At 41.9% G+C, this 23,907-nt stretch overlaps 1 protein-coding gene across 1 annotated transcript in view; it reads left to right on the forward strand.

The window, feature by feature from the left end:
- Positions 1-23,907, forward strand: part of nsmfb (NMDA receptor synaptonuclear signaling and neuronal migration factor b) — an 81,367-nt gene that overhangs the window by 47,272 nt on the left and 10,188 nt on the right. The window contains exons 9-15 of the mRNA XM_048558743.2: positions 2,485-2,609; positions 3,803-3,886; positions 5,221-5,254; positions 7,270-7,340; positions 8,023-8,102; positions 11,268-11,370; positions 22,972-23,047. Coding sequence (XP_048414700.1) covers positions 2,485-2,609; positions 3,803-3,886; positions 5,221-5,254; positions 7,270-7,340; positions 8,023-8,102; positions 11,268-11,370; positions 22,972-23,047 — 573 coding nt within the window. The remainder of the gene's footprint in view (positions 1-2,484; positions 2,610-3,802; positions 3,887-5,220; positions 5,255-7,269; positions 7,341-8,022; positions 8,103-11,267; positions 11,371-22,971; positions 23,048-23,907) is intronic.

Below are 23,907 nucleotides of genomic sequence, written 5' to 3' on the forward strand. Positions count from 1 at the left end.
TCTTTCCACATAGCTCAGACTCTCCAATCCTGTTAAATCTCCTCTATATCCTGTCTAGTGTAATCACATTTGTCCGACAATGTGATGATCAGAACTGTACACAGTACACAATTTGTGGCCCAACTATCATTTTATGAAGTTCCAGCATAACCTCCCTACTGTTGTATTTTATGTCTCGGCTAATAAAGTTAAGTTTTCCAAATGACTTCTTAACCACCGTCTCTACCTGTCCTAGAGATAGTAGGAACTGCAGATGCTGGAGAATCTGAGATAACAAGGTGTAGAGCTAGATGAACACAGCAGGCCAAGCAGCATCAGAGGAGCAGGAAGGCTGATGTTTTGGGCCTAGACCCTTCATAAGAAAATTCTGAAGATTTCTGAAGAAAGGTCTAGGCTCGAAATGTCAGCCGTCCTGCTGCTCTGATGCTGCTTGGCCTGCTGTGATCATCCAGGTCTGCACCTTGTTGTATCTACCTGTCCTGCTGCCTTCAGAAATCTATGGATGTGCACACCAAGGTCCCTCTGATCTTCAGTAATTTCCAGGGGCATACCATTCCCAGTGCAATCCCCTTTCTTGTTAGATCTCTCCAAGTGCATTATCTGAGACTTTTAAGGAATGACTACCATTTGCCATTACGCTTCCTGCCTTACCAGCCCTTTGATGCCCTCCTGCAGTTTATGGCTATCCTCTTCACAATTTACCAGGCCCTACTAATTTTCATGCCATCCAAGAACTTTTTGATCAGATCCCCTGCATTTAAGTCCGGATCATTAACGTAGCCCACAAATGGCAAAGGCCCAACACTGAGCCGTACAGAACCTACCTGAAACAGGCTTTCAGTCACAGAAACACTCCCCCACCATCACCCTCTGCTTCCTGCCTCTGGGCCAATTTTGGATCAAATATGCTATTTTTCCTTGGATCCCATGGAGTCTTACTTTCTTGACCATTCTGGCATGAGGAACCTTTAAACCTTATAATCTGGATTTTTCTTACCTTCTAGTTTTTTTTTTATTGTTTATAATTTTAATTCTGGTTCTGTAACCAGAATGGCACCAGAGAATGGCGGCTTTGTACACTATTCATATATTCCTATACTTTGAGTACATGTGACAATAAAAATTTAATTCTAATGTGAAAAGCCATGGTAAAGTCCATGTAGACCACATCAAATGCATTACCCTCATCAACATTCCTGGATACCTCCTAAATAAATTTAAAAATCACATTTGTCAAATTCAGCCTTCTCTAAAGGCATCCATGGTGATTATCCCTGATTAATCCATGCCATTCTAAGTGCAGATGTATTCTGTCCCACTACTGAGGTTAGACTAACTGGCCTTTCATTTCCTGGCCGATCCTTTCCTCCCATTTTTAATAGTGGGATAATATTAACAGTCCTTCAGTCCTCTGGCACTTAACCTGTGGCCAGAGATTATTTGTAAATTACTGCCAGGACCCCTGTTATCTCCTCCCTCAAAAATTTGGGATACATCTCGTCTGGGTGGCATATTTAGCCACTTTCAAAACTGCTAAACTGACTAGTGCCTTCCCTCAAGGCCAAATCCTATCTTATCTTAGTAACATTAGCCTTTCCCCAGTTTGGTGCATTCTTATCTCATTCCATAATGATCCTAAATTGAATTAAATTATGGTCACTATCTCCAAAATGTTCCCCTACTGATACTCCTGTCACCTGGATCACTTATGAATAGTAGGTCTAGAACTGGCAACTCCTTTCTTGGTTTCTGCGCACTGCCTGAAAGTATTCTCCTGGATTCAATTTATGAATTTTTCTCTCCCTTACTTTGCTAAAGCAATCTCAGTTTGTATTTGGGTGGTTAAAGTCTCCCACAATTACATCCCTATTATTCTTACTATTCTCTGAAATTTGATTACATATTTAACCCTCTATCTCTGTCTGACTGTTTGGCGGCTTATAGTTAAGGTCCAACTGTGTGTGACTGCTTTGTGTTTTTTTTGCTTGCCCCCATCTAGTCTCATTTGATGATCTTTTCAAGATAGCATGTCACCTCATTGCTATAAACGATTCTTTGACCTATATTGTGACCTCACCTACTCTTCTAGGTCCCTTTCTACCTATTCTGTGAATACCCTATAACTAGGAATGTTGAGCCAAGCTTCAGCCATGGTATGAAAGAGTATTCTTTTTGTGTGTTTCTGATAGCTCTTCTCTGAAGTGATCCAGTATTTCTTATAGCTGGCTGTTAGTCTCTGCGTTTATTTCTCTGGCCCTGCTCTGCCCATTCACAGGAGTGACTGTAATCTCATCTTCTCATGAGGGTTGCTCGCTGCCTTGCACAATGAAGACATATAGCATTTGAGTGACAGATAGGACACCTTTTGAGCCCAGACCCGACAGTGTTTCTTTATGAACATTTATTCAAGAAGCCCACATAGCCATAATCAAGCCCCTGTCTCCATGGTAACCCCTGTTGGATCTCCTTTTTGTATCACACCAGGTCAGGAGTTGCAGAACTCGTGCTGTGTTTTAGATGATGATTTTGACGATCTCAACTGGGAGGCGGAGAAGGAGCTGGAGCTGCTGTCATGTGATGGCGAAGACTTTGTCCCACCCAAGATCATGGTAAGATTTTTTTTCAGTGTAAAGCTCTGTGTTCAAAGTCCAAGTCTCCCAACCAAAAGCTTTTTGATGTCACCAGGCCAGCCAAGTTAATTATTCGCACTCCTGTTTTCTAGCAGCAAGCCAGTTAGAGGCCCAGAGGAATAAGCATCCTATGTACTGAATAACTACTACAGATTTGCTAACTGACATTGGCTCTTGGTCCAGCAATACTTTAAATATAAAATTCTCCTTCTTTTTGTCCTAACTTCTCCATGGCCTCATCCCTCCCCAGATTCACCATCTCCACCAAATCCCTCAACCTTCAGCAGACCGGCTTCTTGTCCTGTTTTGATTTTAGCTCCCTGGGACACAAGCTCTAGTATTCACTTCCTAAATCATTTGCCTGTTTCTCAGTCGTCCTTTAAGATGCTCCTCAGAACCTACTTCTTTGATCAAGGTCCCAGTCACCTAACAGATTATCATGTGACTCGATGCTAAATTGTGTCCAAGAGCACATCAGTTCAATGCCTTGGGATGTGTTACTATGCTAAGATGCTGTACAAATTCAAATTGTTGTTGCACTTATGCAGTTCAGAATTGCACTGGCTTAATCTGTGCTGCCTGAAGAGTTAGGGACAGTACTAGGAGTAGGTCTGGCAATGGCTGTAACAGAGTTGGGCTGCCATTGGTACATATGGAACCCCTTCCTTCCATTTCACCTATCTTTGCAGACATTGCTTCAGAGCCTGGCCAATCAGACCTTTAGTGTGGTCCAACAGAAGCAATGAGATTACTGGAAATCCATGCAGACAGCCCAGTCACGTGACACCGTTGTTCAAAAACATTGTTTAAAATTGTGACTAAAAATTGTAAAATCGACTGAATAGAATTGATCCCTGAAAAGCAATATACATTCACATCTTGGGAGTTGTTGTTTTGGTTGTGTTTTTTCCCAGAATAGTCCAGTTTGCAAAAAGAAAGCTGATATGGGATCATATTAATTGTGGGAATACAACAACATAATGAAACGTGTATTTTCTTTATTCTGTGTGAATTAAGCGTGCTGTTTCATAATGTGAAGTGAGCATCAGAGTGCGGTTTGCATGTTTAAACTTGCTTGTCATTCTCTCACACAGAAAGTGGTAAAACCATTCCAAATAAGCCCCCTCACATGGTAACCACTGATACAGATAACTGTGTTGCTTCGTTCACAGCTCATTTCATCCAAAGTCCCCAAGGCAGAGTACATCCCGACCATTGTCCGCAGGAATGACCCCTCAGTCATCCCCATCCTCTATGTGAGTATCACCAGTTTTGGGTATTGGTTTTGTTTAGCCTCTTTAAAGTTGGGAGAATCACATGTTACAACCAAGAAGGGTTTTAGGATTGTCTTGGGACATGTGGAATTAATGACAAATCTCTAAAATCCAACTACGAGCATCACCCAGGAGTAACATCATTGAAAAAAAGTTTCATTTTTGTCATTAAGATATGAAAGTCCTGGAGTAGGGTAAGAGAAAAGTCTCTTTGAAGAAGCCCTGCAATTTTTTCCTTCATGCTATCCCTTTTGAAAGGTATCATTGATTCATTTTCAACCATGTCTTCAGACTGTATATTCCACTATTTAAAGGGAATTGAATATTCCCACCCAGGGTGCTCAGCTGGTTCTGTCATGTTGATTTACATGTTACTACATACCCTGAACTCTGTTTTTATTTCAATGGTTATTTTGACCAACCTTCTGATCAATCCCTACCTTAAGGAGAGACCTCACGCTAGGCACCATGGTATGGGAACTCAGGGAAGTATTACTGTTACTGCGATGATCGTCCTGACACTGCTTATCCAAACAAGTATTCGTAAAATGACAGGGTTATGGGGAAAATGAAGGAGAGGGTAGAACGAATAGCATTGTTCCTTCAAGAGCTGGCATGGGTACCATGGGTTTTCTGTGTTGGATGAGCCTCTGATATTTCTCTGAATTTTGTGCGGTTGCCAATAATAAGAGCACTGGGGACTGACAGACCGTTGTTGTAAGCTCAGCATTGGCTTCAGGTTTTCCCGGGTGAGGAGGAGATATCTCAATGAGCAGAGCTCATTTTAGTCATAACGTTGTGCCTTGGTGCCAGTTTCCCTGTCAGTTACTTTTGTGGTCTCTGAGTACAGTTTCCTGACTGATAAGGCAGAGGGTTTAGTTTACATGTTGCTTTTGTCATGCAACTGCGTTGTTGACTGTTAACACCCTCAAGGTAAGGTGAAATCGGCATTAGATACTGCCCACATCCCAAGTACAAACTGACATTGCTGCCCAATATTAGAAACTAAACTGAGATTGTCTAATACATTTCAATGGGGATCTTGCAAAATTGTATTGGTCAGCACTGGGTCTCAGCCATAATTTCACAGGTCAAAGAATAGTCCTGAACTGGTCACACATTCATCCTCCAGGGCACTTTTTCTTTGTTTGTTTTTCATAGTAGGATTCAGAAATAAGAGAGTTCAGAGCTTTCAAATGGCACCTGTTTGGCCATACGTGCAGAAAAATTTTATAAAAACCTAAATAATGAAATGAAGTGAGCAGGGTTCACTCAAAGGTGATAAACTTTAACAAGAGCTCTCGTTTCTCTGACAGGACCATGAGCATGCTGCTTTTGATGACATCTTGGGTGAGTAGATTTCATTGGGTTTGACTGTTGCTCCCACACGGTGGTGATAAAAGCACTGAAAAAACAGTGCTCTGGAGTCTCGTCTTGCCCAAAATTGTCGATCCACAAATAATCTGATAGAAAATATGTGTAATACGTATTGCCCTCTGAGCAGTGACTAGACTGAATCATGCCACACATGGTTCAATAGTAGTGTTCTCACCTCTGAGCCCAAAGGTTCAACTCCCCTCAAGTGAATTGAGCACAACATTTAGGCTGACACCCTACTACAGGATTGAGGGTATCCTACACTGTCAGAGGTGTTGCCTTTCAGGTGAGTTATCAAATCAAACCAAGCTTATTGTCAATCCTCTCAGGTGTACATAAACAATTCCAAGGTATTTAGTTTGAAAAGGTGCTTGGGAGATCCCCCAAGTGCCCCAGTCAGTACCGATTCCTCAACTAACGTTGCACATGTAATCCATTTTCCATCTTGTGCAGGATGCCACTTTTTATGTTATTGTTTTTTGAGGGCTTCTCTTGAGGAAGTGCAATGTTGAGGGATAAATTAAGGGCTGTCTCCTGGAGATGAATGACATCTGAGATGAGAGGGCTGCCCTGTGAGGAGAGATTGAGTCAACTGGGCTATATTCTTGGGAGCTTATCTTATTGAAATGTATTAAATTCTGAGCAAGTTTGGCAGCATCAATGCTTTCCCTGGGCTGCAAAGTTTGTAATTCAAGGCCATTGTTTCAGAATAAAGAGTCAGCTATTTAAGACTAAAAGAGGAGAAATGCCCTCATTCAGAAGGCTAAGAATCCTTACAATTCTTGTTGAGGGTCAGTTGATGGTCAGTTGTTGAGTATATTTAAGACTCAAATTGATAGATTTGGGCCCTAATAGAAATTTAGGGACATGTGGATCAGTAGAGTTAACGTACAACTTCAGCCCTGAACATATTGAATGGAAGAGCAGACTAGAGGGGCCAAAATGCCAAATTCTGTTATTATTATCTATGTATTGCAACCTGCAAAAAATGGCTCATTGAAGGAAAAGCAGAACACAGGCGATTGGGGACCATGCTCAGTAAGGAATATATGATCAGGTACATCATTCAGCCCCTCAAGCTGATGTTCTTTCAATTAGTCTTGACTCATATGCATCTTAAATCTACCTAACATAATTGATTCTCCAACCCGTAATGTGTTGAGCAAACAAAAATTCATCAGTTTCAGTTTTCAATTTGGGGTCAGTTGATTCCAAACACCAACCGCATTGTAGGGGTGAGAGTTTCAGTGATGTATATTTTCTGCAAATGTTGCTGTACTGAGTTGGCTGTTGGCCATACTCCAGATTAAATAATGGCTGTAAAATGTCCTCATTCTGTTGTAGAGGATAGTCATCAATTCAGCGAGGTTATTTCATATCATAGTGATTCCTGAGTGCTCCATGTGTAATTTAAACAATAGGCTTTTTTAAACATTTAAACATTTGCTTTGATTTTGCACCTCAAAAAGTAATTCCTCTTTTTTCACCCTATCAAACATTTTAATTGTCCAGCTCTGAGGAAGGGTCACTGGACCTGAAACTTTAACTCTGATTTTTTCTTCACAGATGCTGCTGGACCTGCTGAGGTTTTCCAGCAACGTTTTTTGATTTTAATTGTCTTGAACATTTTAGTCAGACCACCTTCTCACCTATAGCAAATGTAGAAGTTATAATGCTGGTCCATATGATTTGACCTCTAGACTTCTTTGGTGCAGTTGTTGAGATTGTTTCAGTGATGTATATTTTCTGCAAATGGTGCTGTACTGAGTTGGCTGTTGGTCATACTCCAGATTAAATAATGGCTGTAAAATGTCCTCATTCTGTCGTCGAGGATAGTCATCAATTCAGCGAGGTTATTTTGTATCATAGTGATGCAGTCTTAGCTGTAATGCTGGGGTATTGAAAATGGACTGTGCAACCATGTTGAGATGTTATTGCCTTTTGAGAACATGAATGGAATGAGAACTGACTGGTCTGTGTCCCTGCAGAAGAGATTGAGAAAAAGCTGAATTCCTATCGGAAGGGGTGCAAGATCTGGAAGCTGCTGATCTTCTGCCAGGTCAGTCTAACAGTGATAGCTCACCAGCATTTGCAGACTCTGCCCTTTGTTCGCATGGACCACTAATTGGGCTCTCACCTTATAACAAATGGATCACACCTGAGGGGTGCACTGCGTGAGTTCAGTGCTGTTCCTGCTTCCTTTGTTACCTCAATTTAATGATGTTCCATTAACCACAATTCTGTTCTGCATCGTGAATGCATTGGATTGAGGACATGCGTGTGTTGAGTCATTCCATATTTAATGCTATCATAGCACTTTCGGCAGTTGCAATGCTATGAGCTTGTTTACTGAATGCTAAAACGCATCTGCCCAGAACATCCACTCAATGTTCTTACCTGCCTGGCATGGGATTTGCAGCCCGGACTTCTGGCACCTGACTCTTATTGTCTCACCCAGCCTCATCCTTCAGCAAGGGTCTGTAACCCCTAGAGGTCCCAGTATAAGTGGTGTCTTGGATCTCGGAGTTCATACAATGTCCATCATACCCCATGAAAGCAACTCCTCCTCACTACCTGAAAACCAGGAGCACCAACATTTGGGCATTGTCAGATTTCCAGTTAAATGCATACCAGCAAATTGCCTTTTTGACACAATTGTTTGGACCTGTATTGACAGGGAGATGTTCATGTAATATAACTATGCCTCTGCTTTCTTCATGGATCCTATGTTTTGTTTGCAGGGGGGGCCTGGCCACTTGTACTTGCTGAAGAACAAAGTCGCCACCTTTGCCAAAGTGGAGAAAGAGGAAGACATGATCTTGTAAGCTGATCACATATGCAAGTGGCATGCCAAAGGCATGGTGGGCCAAAGGACCTATTCCTGCGCTCTCCGAATTGTCTCTGCAAATCCTGAGTTCACTGCAGTGTTGTTTATAGAATCATTTACTATGTAGTAGAAGGCCTTGTTAGCCAGTCGATTACATTGGCTCCCCTAATAGCAACCAGTCTGTTCCACCATTGCCTTTTATAAATCTTTGTTTCTGCTCCCCCACCCTTGTGAGCAATGAGTTCACTGTACAATTCATTGTGTAAAAAAAGTTATTTCTCACATTCCCAATGCATCTCTCACCCAAGACCTTAAATCTGTGTCTCCTAATTTAACAATGGTTCTTACATGTCTACCTTATCTAAATCTGTCATAATCTTATGCACTCTTACCAAAAGTCCTTCAATCCCTGAAAATTCCTCATTCCCAGAACCTGTTGTCTCTTCTGCCATACCGGCCCCCCCCACCCACCCATTGCCTCACTCGAGGATCTTCAGATGCTTACTGAGTTGTAGTGACCACTCTCTCAGTATATCCTGGCACCTTCACAATTCGGTGTGCTTTGCCCCAGGTCCGTCTTTAGAATCATGCTGTTTGTGTTGGCTCTCCCTATCCTGCCAAAATGCATCACTTTAGTGAATGAATTAATTAGCGTATTGGGATCAGCTCTCTGATTAATGCCATCCGCCCACCAATCCCACTCTGGTCTGCTACTCTCAATTTGCCATTTAACTTTGCTTGCTGCATCAGTGCCAGCTCAGTGACCATCAGGATAGGGCATGATGCTCCCTCAGGACACAGCCCAAATTTGTCACAGCTCAGATCTCCCCCTAATTTGTGGTGTATTGAGCAACTCAAGTGGACAGAGTGTAAAAACTCTGTTGGCTTGCACTTAGAAGATGTGACGATTGTCAGAACCAAGAATTGATGCTCTTTAAAAAGGGCAGACGCACAACACACACCAGTCTACTAAAGAACACTGCATTGATATCTCGACTGCAATGGATGGCAGGCAGATATTGGGAAAATCATGCACAGTCAGATCATCAGTTTTTGTCAATAAACCTCCTTTCTGTATTTATGGGATTCAAAACACAAGATCTCCTTGAGTAATTCCTTGGTAAATTTATAGCTGAAACAACTCCATAGAGCCCGGTCTCCTGGCACCAGGTCATCGTTTACACATGCAGAGTCCTTGACCCTGACCCAGCAACCTCAGAGCCGGCTGTCCAAGCCAGCAGAACCTCTGACACTCCTGTTAGCCAGGGCTCCCTGATTGGACCGCATTAACAGCCCCAATCAGGGAACTCATATTCTGAGGTCCGCCTAGCTGACCTTGTTACCATTTCTACAAGTACTCATGATAAAACTGAGTCTTGCAAAGCTGCAAGTCAAATCTTTGGCTTGCATGGAGTCAGCTGATCGTAAATGGGAGACTGGTAAGGATACTCCAATTAATAACAGTGCAGTGAAACCTGTGAAGAGAACGATCCAAGCTAGTAATCCTGGTAGCCAAGTAAGGGCACAAAGCCACAATATGCTCCTGATTGGCATGTCCTGCCAACGCTTACCATCTTGACCGTGAATCAAAACACTGGCAAGATACTGCGGGGAGTGATGTCTATCTGGTTTGATAGCACACACCATAGAACATAGCAGCACAAAAGGAAGCCCTTTTGTCCCATTGTGTTTATGTCAGTATTTTGAAAGAATTATCTAATTTGCCCTGCTTCCTCTTTCCCAATGGCCCCACAAATGCTTCCTTATCCTGACCTTTCTCGGAGGTTTCTTTATTCTCAGAAGGCAGTGAATCTTTGCAAAATAAAAACCAAAAGAACTGTGAATGCTGTAAATCAGGAACAAACACAAAGTTGCTGGAGAAGCTCAGCAGATTTGGCAGCATCTGTGAAGGGAAAAACAGAGTTAATGTTTCAGGTCCGGTGACCCTCCCTCAGAATGGAGGAAGAGTCATCAGACCCGAAACGTTAACTCAGTTAGTTCCTTCACAGATGCTGCCCGACCTGCTGAGCCTCTCCAGCAACTTAGTGTTTGTTAGTGAATCCTTGCAGTCCTCTCTCGGGGGCTGTCTAGGCTTGAATGTATTCAAGACAGCACACCATAGGTTTTTAGTTATTAATGTTCTCAAGGAAGAGTGCAAGAAAATGGTTTTCAGGTTGACAATCAGCCAGGATCTAATGGGTTGGCAGAGAAAGTCGCTTGCGGTGAGTAGCCCACTCCTGTTCCTCTTTCCTTGATACCTAACGTAGGAAAACAGTATTGCAGAAGCTGGAATCTGCACTGAAAACACAAAAATGCAACAAACCACAGTGGGTCAGGCGGCATTTGTGGAGAGAGAGGAAGGTAACGTTTTGATGACTAGCTCTGATGAGGAGTCATCCAGATTTGAAATGTTACATTGCGCTCTCTCCACAGATGCTGCCTGACCCACTGTGATAACCTGCATTTTCTTGTTTTCAGTCCAAAATGCTAAGTTCCTGTAGTAGCTGTTTCTACCATCCATTCTGACAACATTTCAGATCACTGTGTTTAAAGAATTCTTATCCCAACTTTTCATTTTGCTGGTTATCTTAAATCTGTGCCCTCAAATGACTGATCTTCTCTCCAATGGACACCTATTTGCTGTTGACCACATTTACAGCTGCATTACCATTATCTGAAACTACGGACACTGCTGTGCTGCTTCTATATCAGTACTGTACCTGTGACTAACATTAACCAACCATTGTGCTTTGAATGTGAAAGGAACTACATAAATGCCAGAGTGTTCCTTATTCAATCTACGATGAAGATTGACACCTGTCACCAAGCAGCGCATTTAGAGGCTAGTTTTCCAAAAGTGGTTCCAGACGTTGTAACTTAGCCTGCAGGGAACAGGGATGTGGAAATAGCTGTCAATCTGGTGGGATATGCAGTTTTCCACAATTGAGGAAAACATTTCTTCATAGGTGATAGGAGGCTGCTGAGATTGGCACGTTTATGTCCAGAGGCTTTCTCTCCTCCCTAGCTCAGGATTGAAGGAGGAACTACCTGATGTTCTCCTTCTCCCACTCACCTGCCACTCTCAGAATCTTGTGATTCCAATTTTGCTGTCAGTGCCAGAAATGGCTGCTAATCGTTCTGCCTTTGCGTCATTTGCAGGTTTTGGAGGAGACTGAGCAGATTGATGAGCAAGATCAACCCAGAGCCAAATGTGATCCATATAATGGGCTGCTATATCCTGGGAAATCCCAATGGGGAAAAGGTAATGCCTGACCTTCTATTAACAGCATCTTGAACGCGGCTGCATGAAGAGAATCCTGCCTTCCTGGGTAATGCCGGCATTTTTTATGGTTGGTCATGGGAGGTTGATGTTTATTAGCTGGACAACATCTATTGCCTGTCTCTCATTTTCCCTGAGAAGGTGGTGGTGAGCTACCTTCTTGGACAGCTGTAGGCGACCCACAGTGCTGTTAGGGAGGGAATTCCAAGATTTTGACCCAGTTATAATGGAGAAACAGCAATATATTTCCATGTCAAGTGATATATTTCCAAGTGTGGCAGTGGAACTTGCTGGTATTCCCATGTATCTATTGCCTTTGTCTTTCTAGACAATAGTAGTTGTGGATTTGGAAGGTGCTAAGGAGTCCTAGTGATTTACCGCAATGCATTTTACAGGTGGTATAAACTGCTGCTACTGAGTGTCAGTGGTGGAGAGAGCACATGTTGAAAGTGTCAGATGGAATGCTGATCACATAGGTGGCTTTGCCCTGTATGGCATTAAACTTCTTGAGCGCTGTTGGAGCTCTACCCTTCCAGGCAAGTGGAGATGTCCCAGCATAGCTCTGAAGCATTGTCCAGGAATGCACCAGATCAGCACTGGGGGTTCTGTTGTTTAAGAGCAATGAATAAAGACAATTACTTGATGACAAGTCATAAAACAGGTAATTTGTATGGAATGTTGAAAGCATAACTTACTACAGATCCAGTGAAGGTTGTACTCCTTGGAGCTGATATTTTTCCTCCAGACGAATCCAGGCAAACACAGAAGAATGGGTGTATCTCTCACTCAAAAGAATGGATCTTGAACTTCTTAATGAGACAATGCGTGAAGGCCACACCAGCTCATACAAAGGCTCAACATTGATTGGCAATCCTTGATGAGTTTGGCTGGGAGAGGGGAAGCCAAGGGGCACTGCAATTGACTTCAGCAACTCTGTCGATAGAGATGAGACCAATAGGCTGTCTACTTGATGATGTGACACAAGGGTTCAGTCGCCTACCACTGTAGCCTTGTCTGCCCTAATTGTTTTGAAATGCCTGCATTCCTGCAATTCTGTCCTCTTGTCTGATTTTCATCATTGGCCTAACAGCTGCCTAAAGCTAAGCTCTAGGATTCCCTGCCTAATCTTCTTAATCACCACAACAGTTTTGATTTATATATTGTCTTTGACATTATAAAATGTCCAAAAAGCTTCATGGGCGTGTTACAAAAATGCTATGACACCAAACTACGTAAGGAGATATTAGGTCATATAATCAAAAGCTTGGCCAGCAATATATGTATTAATGAATGTCATCGTGGAGAAAAGTGAGGTAGTGAGGTGGAGTTGTTTAGAAAGGCATTTCCAAAGCTTGGACCAAGGCAGCTAGGGGCATGACCACCAGAATGATTATGATCCCAAAAGATCAGGATGAAAGAAGTGCAGAGATCTTGGAAGGTTGTGTGGCTGGAGGTAAATAGAGATGAGTGAGACCATACAGGGATTTGAATACATGGGTGAGAATTTTTAAAATTAAGATGTCACTTGATTGAGAGCCAGGATGGGTCAGTGAGTGAAAGTGGAACAAGAGTTGGCGCAAGTTGAGATGTGGCCGAGTTTTGAATGAAAGGTAAAAATTTGGAGACCACCTGTGAGTGGGGCAGATCATCCTCTGCCTTCTACCTTCCTTTGTGATGATCCTTAAAACCTACCTCCTTGATCAATCTTTACTTCTGGTTTCCAAATAACTCTGTAAGTTTGGTGTCAAATTTTAACTTTCTAGTGAAGCAACTTTCTAGTGATGCTTCAGTGCATTGAATTTGCAATGTAAATGACAGTTGTGGTTGTTATTGATGTTTTTATCAGGTCCTTGATAAATGTGCTCTGGGCCTTGTCCTTGATTTCAGATGCATCTGCACTCTCTCCACTTCACCTGGTAAATGCCCAGGCAGTGTCCACACTCTATTCTTTGACTCCTTATGCTTCTCTGCACCATCAGATTTCAAAATGTGCTTCGCTGCAGCCTTCCTCTAAATATATTCCCAATTGACCTGTTCAGAGATGTTATTGCATTTTTGACTGGGTGCAAACTCGATGGGCAGAATGGCCTTTTCTGTGCTGTAGACCTCTGTGATTCTATAACCACAAGAGTAGGTGGGATTTGAACCCAGAGCTCCCGGCTCAGAGGTAGGGACCATCCACGGAACTACAAGAGCCTTTGCAGCTTGCCTCTTTTGATTTCCTGAAACCACTTCACCTAAGTGTTTAAAATTCATTGATTAGATGGTCATTGGCTAGGCTAGAATTTATTGCCTGTCCCTAGTTGCTGTTCAGTCAATGGTGGTGAGCTGTCTTCTTGAACTGCTACGGTCAATATCGTCTAGGTAGACCCACAGTGCCATTTGGAAGGAAATTCCAGGATTTTGACCCAGTGAAACTGAAGGAGCAGTGGCGTATTTCCAAGTCAGAATGGTTAGATTTTCCGAACCTTCAAATCCAAATCAAATTGTATTCAACTCTCACTCCTTATTTGAACTAGAACTGAAAGAACAGGAGATGCTGTAAATCAGGAACAAAAACAGAAGTTGCTGGAAAAGCTCAGCAGGTCTGGCAGCATCTTGTAAAGAAAAGTCAGAGTTAATGTTTCGAGAACTCAGTTCTGAGGAAGGATCACCGAACCTGAAGCGTTAACTCTGATTTTATTCTTCACAGATGCTGCCACACCTGCTGAGCTTTTCCAAAAACTTCTGTTTTTGTTCCTGATTTACAGCATCTGCAGTTCTCTCGGTTTTTCTTCAGGTAAGGAGTTGGAGTTGAATACAGTTCGATTTGGATTTGAAGATTCTGAAAATCTAACCTGTTACGTTCAGTGATGAGGATGAGGTGGCTGGAAGGAAGAATTTACATTTAGTAAGCATTGTGTCTCACCTTGTTTTCTCCAGCCTGTTATAGGATAACATCCCAAGGCAGTGCTCCAGATTAGTATTATCAGTTAATATTTAACACCAGATCACATAAAACAAACACCAGCATGAATAGTCAAAGGCATTGTCAAAGAAGTAGGTTTTCAGAAATCATGTAAAGGTGTAGAGTGGAGTGCAGAGGCCGATAGAAGGGATTCCAGAGATTCGGGACTAGGCTGCAGAGGAGAAGACCCACAGGGAAGGGACTCAGGAATACGCAGAAACCCTGATTCACAGTAACTCAGATCCTGCATCATTGTACAGGTAACAAAGACTGGAGAAAACCGAGGTGCTGGAGGAATTCACAACAAATCCTTATGATGCTTAGTGGTGGTCACTCTTGCCAATTTTGTCATGGACAAATGCATCAATGGCAAGCAGATTGTTAATGGTGATGGCAAGTCTGTTTTCTCCTTTCATACCCAGTCTAAAAGTTGTGCCCTTTAGGACTCAACTCTCGGTAGTGGTGCTACCGAGTGACTGTTGATAATGGATATTGATATTCATTTATATTTCATATTATATATCATATATTCATATTTCATTCCCTTGCTTCCCTCAGTACTATCTCTAAGTGGTGTTCAACTTGGAGGAGCATTGTTTCATCAGCTGAGGGTCAGTAATAGTTGGCAGTATGTGATACTCAACAGGAAGTTACCTTCCCTGTGCTTGACCTATTGCCATTAGACATCATAGAGTCCAGAGTCAATTTTGAGCACGCCCAGGGCAACTCTTTCATTCTGAACACAGCATCAAGAGAGAAAGCGCCATGTTTACGATGAGCATGTTGAGCAGGAAGATGCCTAATTCTGAACATAGCAGCAATAGAGGAATCAGCAAGTTTACAATGAATGTAGTGAGTGCGGAGAGGCTTTATTCTGAACACAGCACCAAGACAGTGTCAAAGGGCAAAAAAAAATCTGGGAGTGAAATCACAGGAAATTTATAAGTTTGTTGGCTAGTGAGAAGCTGCTTTTAATCAGTGAGTCTCAAAGGCTTAGAACTGAAAAAGCATCACTTATTAAGAAGGAGTGGCTCATTTCATTTCAGGGAGTGATATTAGTGAAAGGGAAATAAAATTAACTTTAGTCAAAATTAAACTAAAAATAAAAGAAATTGAAGGAAAATAAGGTTACCTTAAGTTATATAAGTTAAATTTATACTTATTTTAAGGGTAGCATGTCATTTCTAGAATTACAGAAAGGCTGAGTAGAGGATACATTCTATGGTATGTGTGAAATCATGGACATACCATGTGGACCAAACACATCTGCAGGTGGTGTTTCTGGCTCCACAAGCCTGACCTCAGAGTTTTGAAACTTGAGCAGCAGCTGTAGTCATTGCTAAGCATTCGCAAGGCAGAAGATTATGTTGATGGTAGGTGTAGTACTGCCATCATACTGCAGATTAGAAGTGGACAGGAGAAAAGGAGTAGATGACTGGCAGACAGCCTAAGAAAACTAGTCAGGTAACACAGCTGTCTCCTGAACCTATTTTGTTTGTCAATCAGTATTCAATATTGGAAACTAATGAAGGCAATGGTTCTCCACGGAATGCAGCCAGAGACATATCTAATGAACCAAGAACACCTCAGTGTACGGGGTTGGAGAAAGAAGAGTGGAAGAGCAATACTGAGATGATAAGACAGGCATTTCTATGACAGTAAATATGACTCCAGGATGGTGTGTTAGCTTTATGGTGCCAGCTTCATGGATGTAGTGGAATGGCTGCAGAACATCATCTTGTGTAAGGGGAATCATCTAGAAGTGCCAGATGGGCATCAATGAAATGGATAGAAAAAGGGACAAAGCTCTGAAAGAAAATTCCAGGGAGTTGGCACGGAGATTAAAAAGCAGTAACCACAGGATTACTTTCAGTACCAAAGGCTAGTGGGTATAAATAAGAGGACAGATCAATTGAACATGTGTAGAATCAGTGCAGGAGGGAGGCCATCAGATTTCTGAGGCCCTTTCTAAGGCAGGTGGGACCTGTACAAGCTGAGCAGCTTACATTTTAGTGGGAATAGAGCTGATATCCTCACAGTGAGATGATCGTGCTCTGTTGGCGTAGGTTTAAGCTAGCTTTTCAATGGGATGGGGACTTGAGGGGCAACCCAACTTTGAAGGAAGTTAAGCTGGTGTCAGGGAGTAGAGTAGCTGCAAAGGAGACTAGAAGACAGGATATATAAGGCTGAGCATTGACTATGCCTCAAAAATGAAATGGTACGAAAAAGACCAAGTTAACAGCTGTCTACCTGAATGCATGTAGTACTTAAAACAAGGTGGTTGATCTAAAAGAACAAATCAAGGTAAGTGTTTATGATCTAACTGCAATTATGGAAAGATGGTTACATGATGACCAAGACTGGGAGCTGAATATTTGGTAATACCTGATATTCAGGAAGACAGACAAAAGAGAAAGGGCGTTGAGTTATACCGATAAGGAAGGATAAGATAAGTACATTAGTAAGAGATGCTCTCCAATTGGAAGAACAATATGTTGAATCTGTTTGAATAGAGCTAAGAAGCAGCTAGGGGAAGCCAACATTGGTTGGAATTAGTTAGAGACCACCAAATATTAAGGGCATGGTATCAATCAGGAGTTGATAGAAGCTTGTTGTATGTACAGTGCGCCTACCATGGGTGTCTTCAATCTGCACATTGACTGCAGAAAGCAATTGAGATCTAAAGCTGTGGTGGCCGAGATTATGAAATGTCTTGGGAATGGTTTTCTACAGCACCAGATTGAAGAGCCAACTAAAAGACAGGTAACTTTAGATCTAATATTGTGTAATAAAAAGAGCTACTTAGTAACATTGTTGTGAAAGAACCATTATGTTTAAATGACCACAATCACGTAGAGGCATAGAGATGTACAGCATGGAAACAGACCCTTCGGCTCCACTCGTCCATGCTGACCTGATGTCTTGAATCAATCTAATCCCATTTTCCAGCATTTGGCCTATATCATTCTAAATCCTTCCTACTCACATTTGGCCTTTATCCTTCTAAACCCTTACTACTCATAGACCCATACAGATGCATTTTAAATGTTATCATTATACCAGCCTCCAGAGTTTCTTCTGGTAGTTCATTCCATATGAGCACCACCCTCTGTGTGAAATATCACCCCTCCCACAGGAGGTTGGTTAGCAAAATTAAAGTAATGGTCCAGGAAGTAATGTACTGTCTTGGATTAAGGATTGACTGACAGACAGAATAAAAGAGAGCAGGAACAACTGAGACATTATCATATTGGCAGGCTATGACCAGGGGTGTACTGTGAGCTTCACAGTACATTATTAATGATTTGGAGCTGAGTACCAAAGGTAATGGTTTAAAATTTGCAGGTGATATAACTCTAAGTAGGAAAACGTAAAATGTTTTCTGGAGAATTTGGACAGATTTAGGAATGGGCAAGTGCATGGCAAATGAAGTATACTATGGAAAAATGTGAGGTTGGTCCACTTTTGTAGAAAGAACAGATATGCAGTGTATATCTTAAATGGTAAGGAGTCAAAGTTTGAAGTACAAGGGAATTTGAGTGTCTTAAACAGTAAGCCACTGAAGGCTAACATGAAAATGCAGCAAACTATTAGTTAATGTAATGCTAGCCTTTGTCAAAAGACGATTTGAGTACAGAACTAATGAGGTCTTGCTTCAGTAGTATAGGAGCTTGGTTAGTTCACATCGAGAGTATTTTGTGCAGTTTTGGTCTCAGGAAAGTTATTATTGTCTTAGATAGTATGCAATGAAGGTTCACTAGCCCGGTATGTTAGGATGGCAGGATTGTCCTGTGAGGAGAGAATGGGTAAATTGGACCTATATTCTCTAGAGTTTCAAAGAATATAAATTGATCTCATTGAAACCTACAAATACTTAAAGAGGTAGACAGTGTAGATGCAGGTAAGATGTTTGCCCTGGTTGGGGAGTTCAGAACCAGCAGGTGCAATTTATAAATAAGAGGTGTGCCATTTGGGACAGAAATTATGACTAGTTTTTTTTTGTTCAGTGTGATATATCTTGGGAATTCTGTCCCCAGAGGGCTGGGGAAGCTCAGTGTTTCAGTGTATTTAAAGAAAAGATGAGTACATTTTTGATTGTCAGTAGTGTAAAGGATTATGGAAATAGTGTGGGTAAAAGGGAGTGAAGAATCGATCAGCCGTGATCATGTTGAATGGCAGAACAGGCTCGACCAACTGAATGATCTACTCCTATTCCTATGTTCCTAAGAATTTCCATTGGCTACCAGAGCAGAACCAGCGAGAGTGCGAGGAGAACTTAATTGACGTAGTGAGTTGTTCTCGTCTGGAATGTAGTCTCTGAAGGGATGATAGAGACACATTCAGTGGTGGCTTCCAAATGGAGTTAGATTCTTGAATATTGAAAAAAAATGCAGGCGCTCTGGGCTTAAGTAAGGGAGTGGAACTGATTGGATAGTTCTTCCAGAGAGCTGGCACAGCCATGATGTGTCGAATGGTCTCCATATGTGCTCATGTGGAGACTCATAGCATTCTCTCATGGCAATCTCAAAGCAAGCAAGTCGCAATTCCTATTTATTTGATCCACCGTCTGCTGCTGAGTGCCTGCAGGTTTTTCCATTTCTGCTGCTGCGATGTATTATTCATAATTGATCAGCAACACTTGATAAATCTGACTGACAAAGCAGCCTACATTTGTGAAGATCATAAGTGCGATCAATAAGTCTGATTTGTTAAGGTTAAAGACGTGACTCCCTTTCTAAATCTATATTTGATACTTGTTTTCTTTGAATTACCTGAAGGAAAGGCAATTAAAACAGTCAATTTAGTCTTGTCCAGATTACCCTAAAGATAAAATGGTTTTGTTTGCTGCAGGCAGCAGACTCATGATATTTGTCCAATTGTGAAGATAATTTGGAAGAAGAGATAAACACATCTTACACTTTTAACTTCTAACACCTCAGGTGTTATTGTGAGCTATAAAAGGATCTCATCAGCTACTTAAACGACAATCAGATTTTTATCTCCCTGATTGACACACTGTCCCTTGTAGACCATTTCCTATTCCTCTTCCTTTGTTTGAGTGCTTCTTTTTGTCCACTGAGACTGCAGCCATTCTGTTATATGTTTCAGCCTGTCTCTGTCTATTTCTGCTTACCTTGATCTTTCTGACTCTGTCTCAAACACCGTCTCTGCCTCCCTAGAGTGATCTCTCTTTGTTGATTTCCTGAACAACTGCATTTCTTTCCTTCTCTATCTTTGTGATATTCTGTCTACGTCTAGCACTACCACCAGGTCTGTGTCATTCTGCCTTTTGCCTGACTCTCTCAGACTTTAATTTTCTCTCTGTCTCTCATTTACCCTTTGTCTGCCTGTCCATTTCTATCTGTTTTAATTTCTTTGTGGAGTATGGCATTCACTGGCTAGGCCAGTATTTATCTTCCATCCCTTACTACCCTGGAAAAGGAGGTCATGAGCTGCCTTCTTGAACTGCTGGAGTTTACTTGCTGTAGGTAGACCACAGTGCAATTTGGGAGGGAGATCTCGAAGATACTAAAGGAACAGTCATATATTTCAGGATAGTAAGTGGCTTAGGAACAGTTTGCAGCTGATGGTGTTCCCATGAATCTGTCACTCTTGTTCATCTAGGTGGTAATTGACATGGGTTTGTAAAGTGCTGTCTAAGGAACCTCAGTGAATTTTGCAGTGCATCTTGTAGATAGTGCACACTGGTGCTACTGAACATCGGTGGACTGATAATCAGTGGTAGAAGGAGTGAGTATTTGTGGAGATGGTACCATTCAAGTGGGTTACTTTGACCTGGATGGTGTTATGTTTCTTGAGCGTTGTTGGAATTGCACTCATCCAGTCAACTGGGAGTATTCCATCACACTCTTGAATTGTTTCTTACCCATGTTGGATAGGCTCTGGGGAGTCAGGAAGTGAGTCAGTCACTGCTGAATTTCTAACACCTGACCTGCTGTTTGATTTATATGGCTAGTCTCCCTCTGTTTATGGTCAATGGTAATTCGTGGAATATTGATAGTAGAGGGATTTAGTGATATAATGCCATTAAATGTCAAGAAGCAATGTTTCAATTCTCTCTTGTTGGGATGGCCATTACCTGGCATTTATGTCACTCCAGTATCACTTGCCATTGTCAGCCTGCAACCTTACAGCCAGTTCTTTCTGTATCTGTCTCTGGCTATGTTTCTGTTCAAACTGTCTGTCATCTTGTGTATCTCTACTTGACATCTGTCTCTGTACAATCTGTTTGTCTTTCTATAAGGCCCTGTGTTTGCCTAGCTGTGTCTGTCTTCCTATGTCTCTCTAAACGCCGCAGTCTCTGCCTGTTCCTTCTTCACTACCTTTTCCTCTCTCTGCCAGTGGCTTTGTCTCTATTCATTCTTTTCTCATTGCATTTTTGTTTTTTTGTTATTAGATCATAGAATCCTTACAGTGTGGAAACAGGCCATTTGGCCCGACAAGTCCACACTACCCCTCCGAAGAGCATCCCACCCTGACCCATTCCCCTAATTTTCCATGTCTAACCCACCTAATCTACACATCCCTGAACACTATGGGCAATTTAGCATGGCCAATCCACCTACTCTGCACATCTTTGAACTGTGGGAGGAAACCAGAGCACCCAGAGAAAATCCACACCGACACCGGGAGAACATGCAAACTCCACACAGACAGCCGCCTGAGGTTGGAATCGAACCTGGGACCCTGGTGCTGTGAGAGAGCAGTGCTAATCACCGAGGCTGGAACAGGAATAGGCCACTACAAGCCTCTTCCGATATTCTGTTATCTGTATCTTAATTGCTCTTCAATTCTGTAACCTTTATTACTCAAACAAAAATCTGTTCATCTCCATTTTGAAATTTTGAATTAGTTGAATTCATTCTTTTCAGGAAGAGGAGTTTATGGATTTCCACTGCCCTTCGCAAAGATCTGTATCCTGATGTAGAGTCATAGAGTCATATTGCATGGAAAATGAACCTTTGGTCCAACCAATCCATGCTCACCATAATCTCAAACTAAACTAGTCCCACCAGCCTACACTTAGCCTGTATCACTCCAACCTTTCTTGTTCATATACTTACCTAAATGTCTTTTAAACATTGTAACTGTGTCCACATGCGCCACATTGATGGAAGCACCAAGATGTGGAGGACGCAGGTTAAGATGATCATCAAAAGAGGTTACATCAACAGGAGGGGAATCTGTTCTTAACCTGCAAGGGTTTAGGATATGGAATGTTCTGCCTGAGGCAGATTCATTTGAAAGAATGTCAGATGATTACCTGAAGAGGAAATGTTTGGGTGGCTTACAGGGAAAAAACAAGGAATTGGGATTTGGTGATTAAGTTTTGCAAAGGGCCAGCATAGGACCAAGTTGTTCCCTTTTGAGCTGAAACCATTTCTGATAAAAATATAATTTGAAAACAGTGCTCTTAGATTCAGAATTCTGTCCAACTCTGTCTTTTATTGAGAAAACTGTATCTTGCCCTATCCTTCTTGTCTCTCTCTCCTCCTCCTCCCCCCCCACCCCACCTCTGTCTGACAGTTCAGCCCACGTCTTTCTTCAAACATGTTTTCACTCCGTCCATCTTGGCCTCTCACCTCTTCTCTCTCTAAAAGTTTGGTCATCTCCTTTCCCCTATCTCTCTCTCTCTCTCAGGGACTGTTCTTTTTTCCACTCTCTGTTTTTGAGATTATCTGTCTCTTCTTCTCGATCTGCAACCCCCACAATGCCACCCATTGTCCTCATTCATATAAATTTGCTACAAATGATTGAATCTGATCAGCAGGTTCAATGTACAAAGTATCGATGAGGAGAGGAGTGAGGATCAGCAACCAGGTATCTCTTTAAGTGAGGTGACTGGCTTGCATTGTAACTTACTGCCAATCATGGAAGCACATCTAATAGTAGACAAACACAGTATAAAACCTACTCAACCAACCCTCACCTATACAATCCAAAACATAATGGCTACCGTTTTCTGTTCTCACATCATTATGTAGCACCTTGTTGAATGATCCTGAATACATTCAGTAATAGCTACGCTAGCACCTGATTTAAAGTAACAAGTTGAGCTTGCAGTGTGATTCAGTTAAGATCACTAGAGCCGATGTGCATTCACACACAGGGACACGTTCTCTGCATATACGAGTGGATTGTGTTCAAGCCTTGCATCTTTTTCGAAGTAATTGGGAGTTTGGAGAGCCCTGTTGTGTTCTCCTAGGCTAAACCTCAGCCAATCACTCAAATGGCTAACTATTTTTTTCTCCTCTAGGGTAAGTTAGTGTAATCATTTGAAATGTAACATTTTTGCATTTGTTCTGATGAATACACGACAGACAGCTTCGGCAGCACTTTTCTCATTTCATCAAGATATTGGGCTTGTGCTACAATGCAGGGCAATGATCTTCCACCAAGAAGTGAACATTGATTGTGTCATTAGTCTATGAAGGGAACAGTTTTATGAGCCTGTAAACAAAGATAGTTTCAGGTGGATTACTGTACACCTAAAGGGATCATGGACTTAGAAAGATGACTTGTGAGCCACTGGTCACACAGTCTTAGAAACCATGTCATTGAGCTTGTGGACTTGATGTCCTTCACGCATTTAAACTATTGCTTGTTGCTTTCAGCTTTTTCGGAGCCTGTCTAATTTGATGACTCCTCACCGAATATCCTTTGAATCTCCGTTGGAGCTTTCAGCACAAGGTATGAATGAGGTGCTCCAGTTCTATCAAAAAAGTGTAGTAAATTCTTAAATGTTCACAAGAAAAAATGTTCAGATGATTGAGGCTTTTCAAAGCATGCCTAAAGTTAGGGATTTTCACTGACACAAGCTAATAGATGGGGGGCTTGTTCTTTTTTAAAAATTACTGCCAATGGATTTATATTGCTGAAAAGATGTTGCTTAGGTTCGTGATATTTTCTCATTTTATGAAACCTGATCTGAGCACGAAACAGAGAAATAAAAAAGTCTCTCCATGCCAAATGAACAGACAGGGCTAGATTTTTGCTACAAAAATTCTTTAAAATGTGGGACATGGATATGGATGTACTCCCCCCACCACCTCCCTTTCTGACAAGATGCAATGATTGCACCAGGAGGAAGGGATTGAATACGAACTGCACAAGAGGGAAAATGGAACTCACCAGGGCTGTTTGAAGAAGCGGACCTCAGGGTCACAGTCAAAGAGTACAGGGTAGGCCATTTAGGACTGAGGTGAAGCAAAATTTCTTCATGTAGAGAGTGGTGAGCCTGTGGAATTCTCTGTTACAGAAAGTAGGTCAAAACATTGAATGTTTTCAAAAATGTGTCCAAGATAGCTCTTAGGGCTAAAGGAATCAAAGAGAATGGGAACAGGGGACTGAATTAGATCATAGTGAATAGTGAAGTAGGGTTTGACGGAACAAGTGGTCTACTCCTGATCCTATTTTCTGTCTTTACAAGGACTTTGCCGTGCAGTATGGGCGTCACAAATTGATTGAGTAAATGAAAATGCGCTAGGAGGGCAGGCAAGGTCCACTTAGCTGCTAAAATCTGAAGAATTTTTTCAAAAATTCCATGCCCT

This window comes from Stegostoma tigrinum, chromosome 29, assembly GCF_030684315.1.
Source record: "Stegostoma tigrinum isolate sSteTig4 chromosome 29, sSteTig4.hap1, whole genome shotgun sequence".
NCBI lineage: Eukaryota > Metazoa > Chordata > Chondrichthyes > Orectolobiformes > Stegostomatidae > Stegostoma > Stegostoma tigrinum.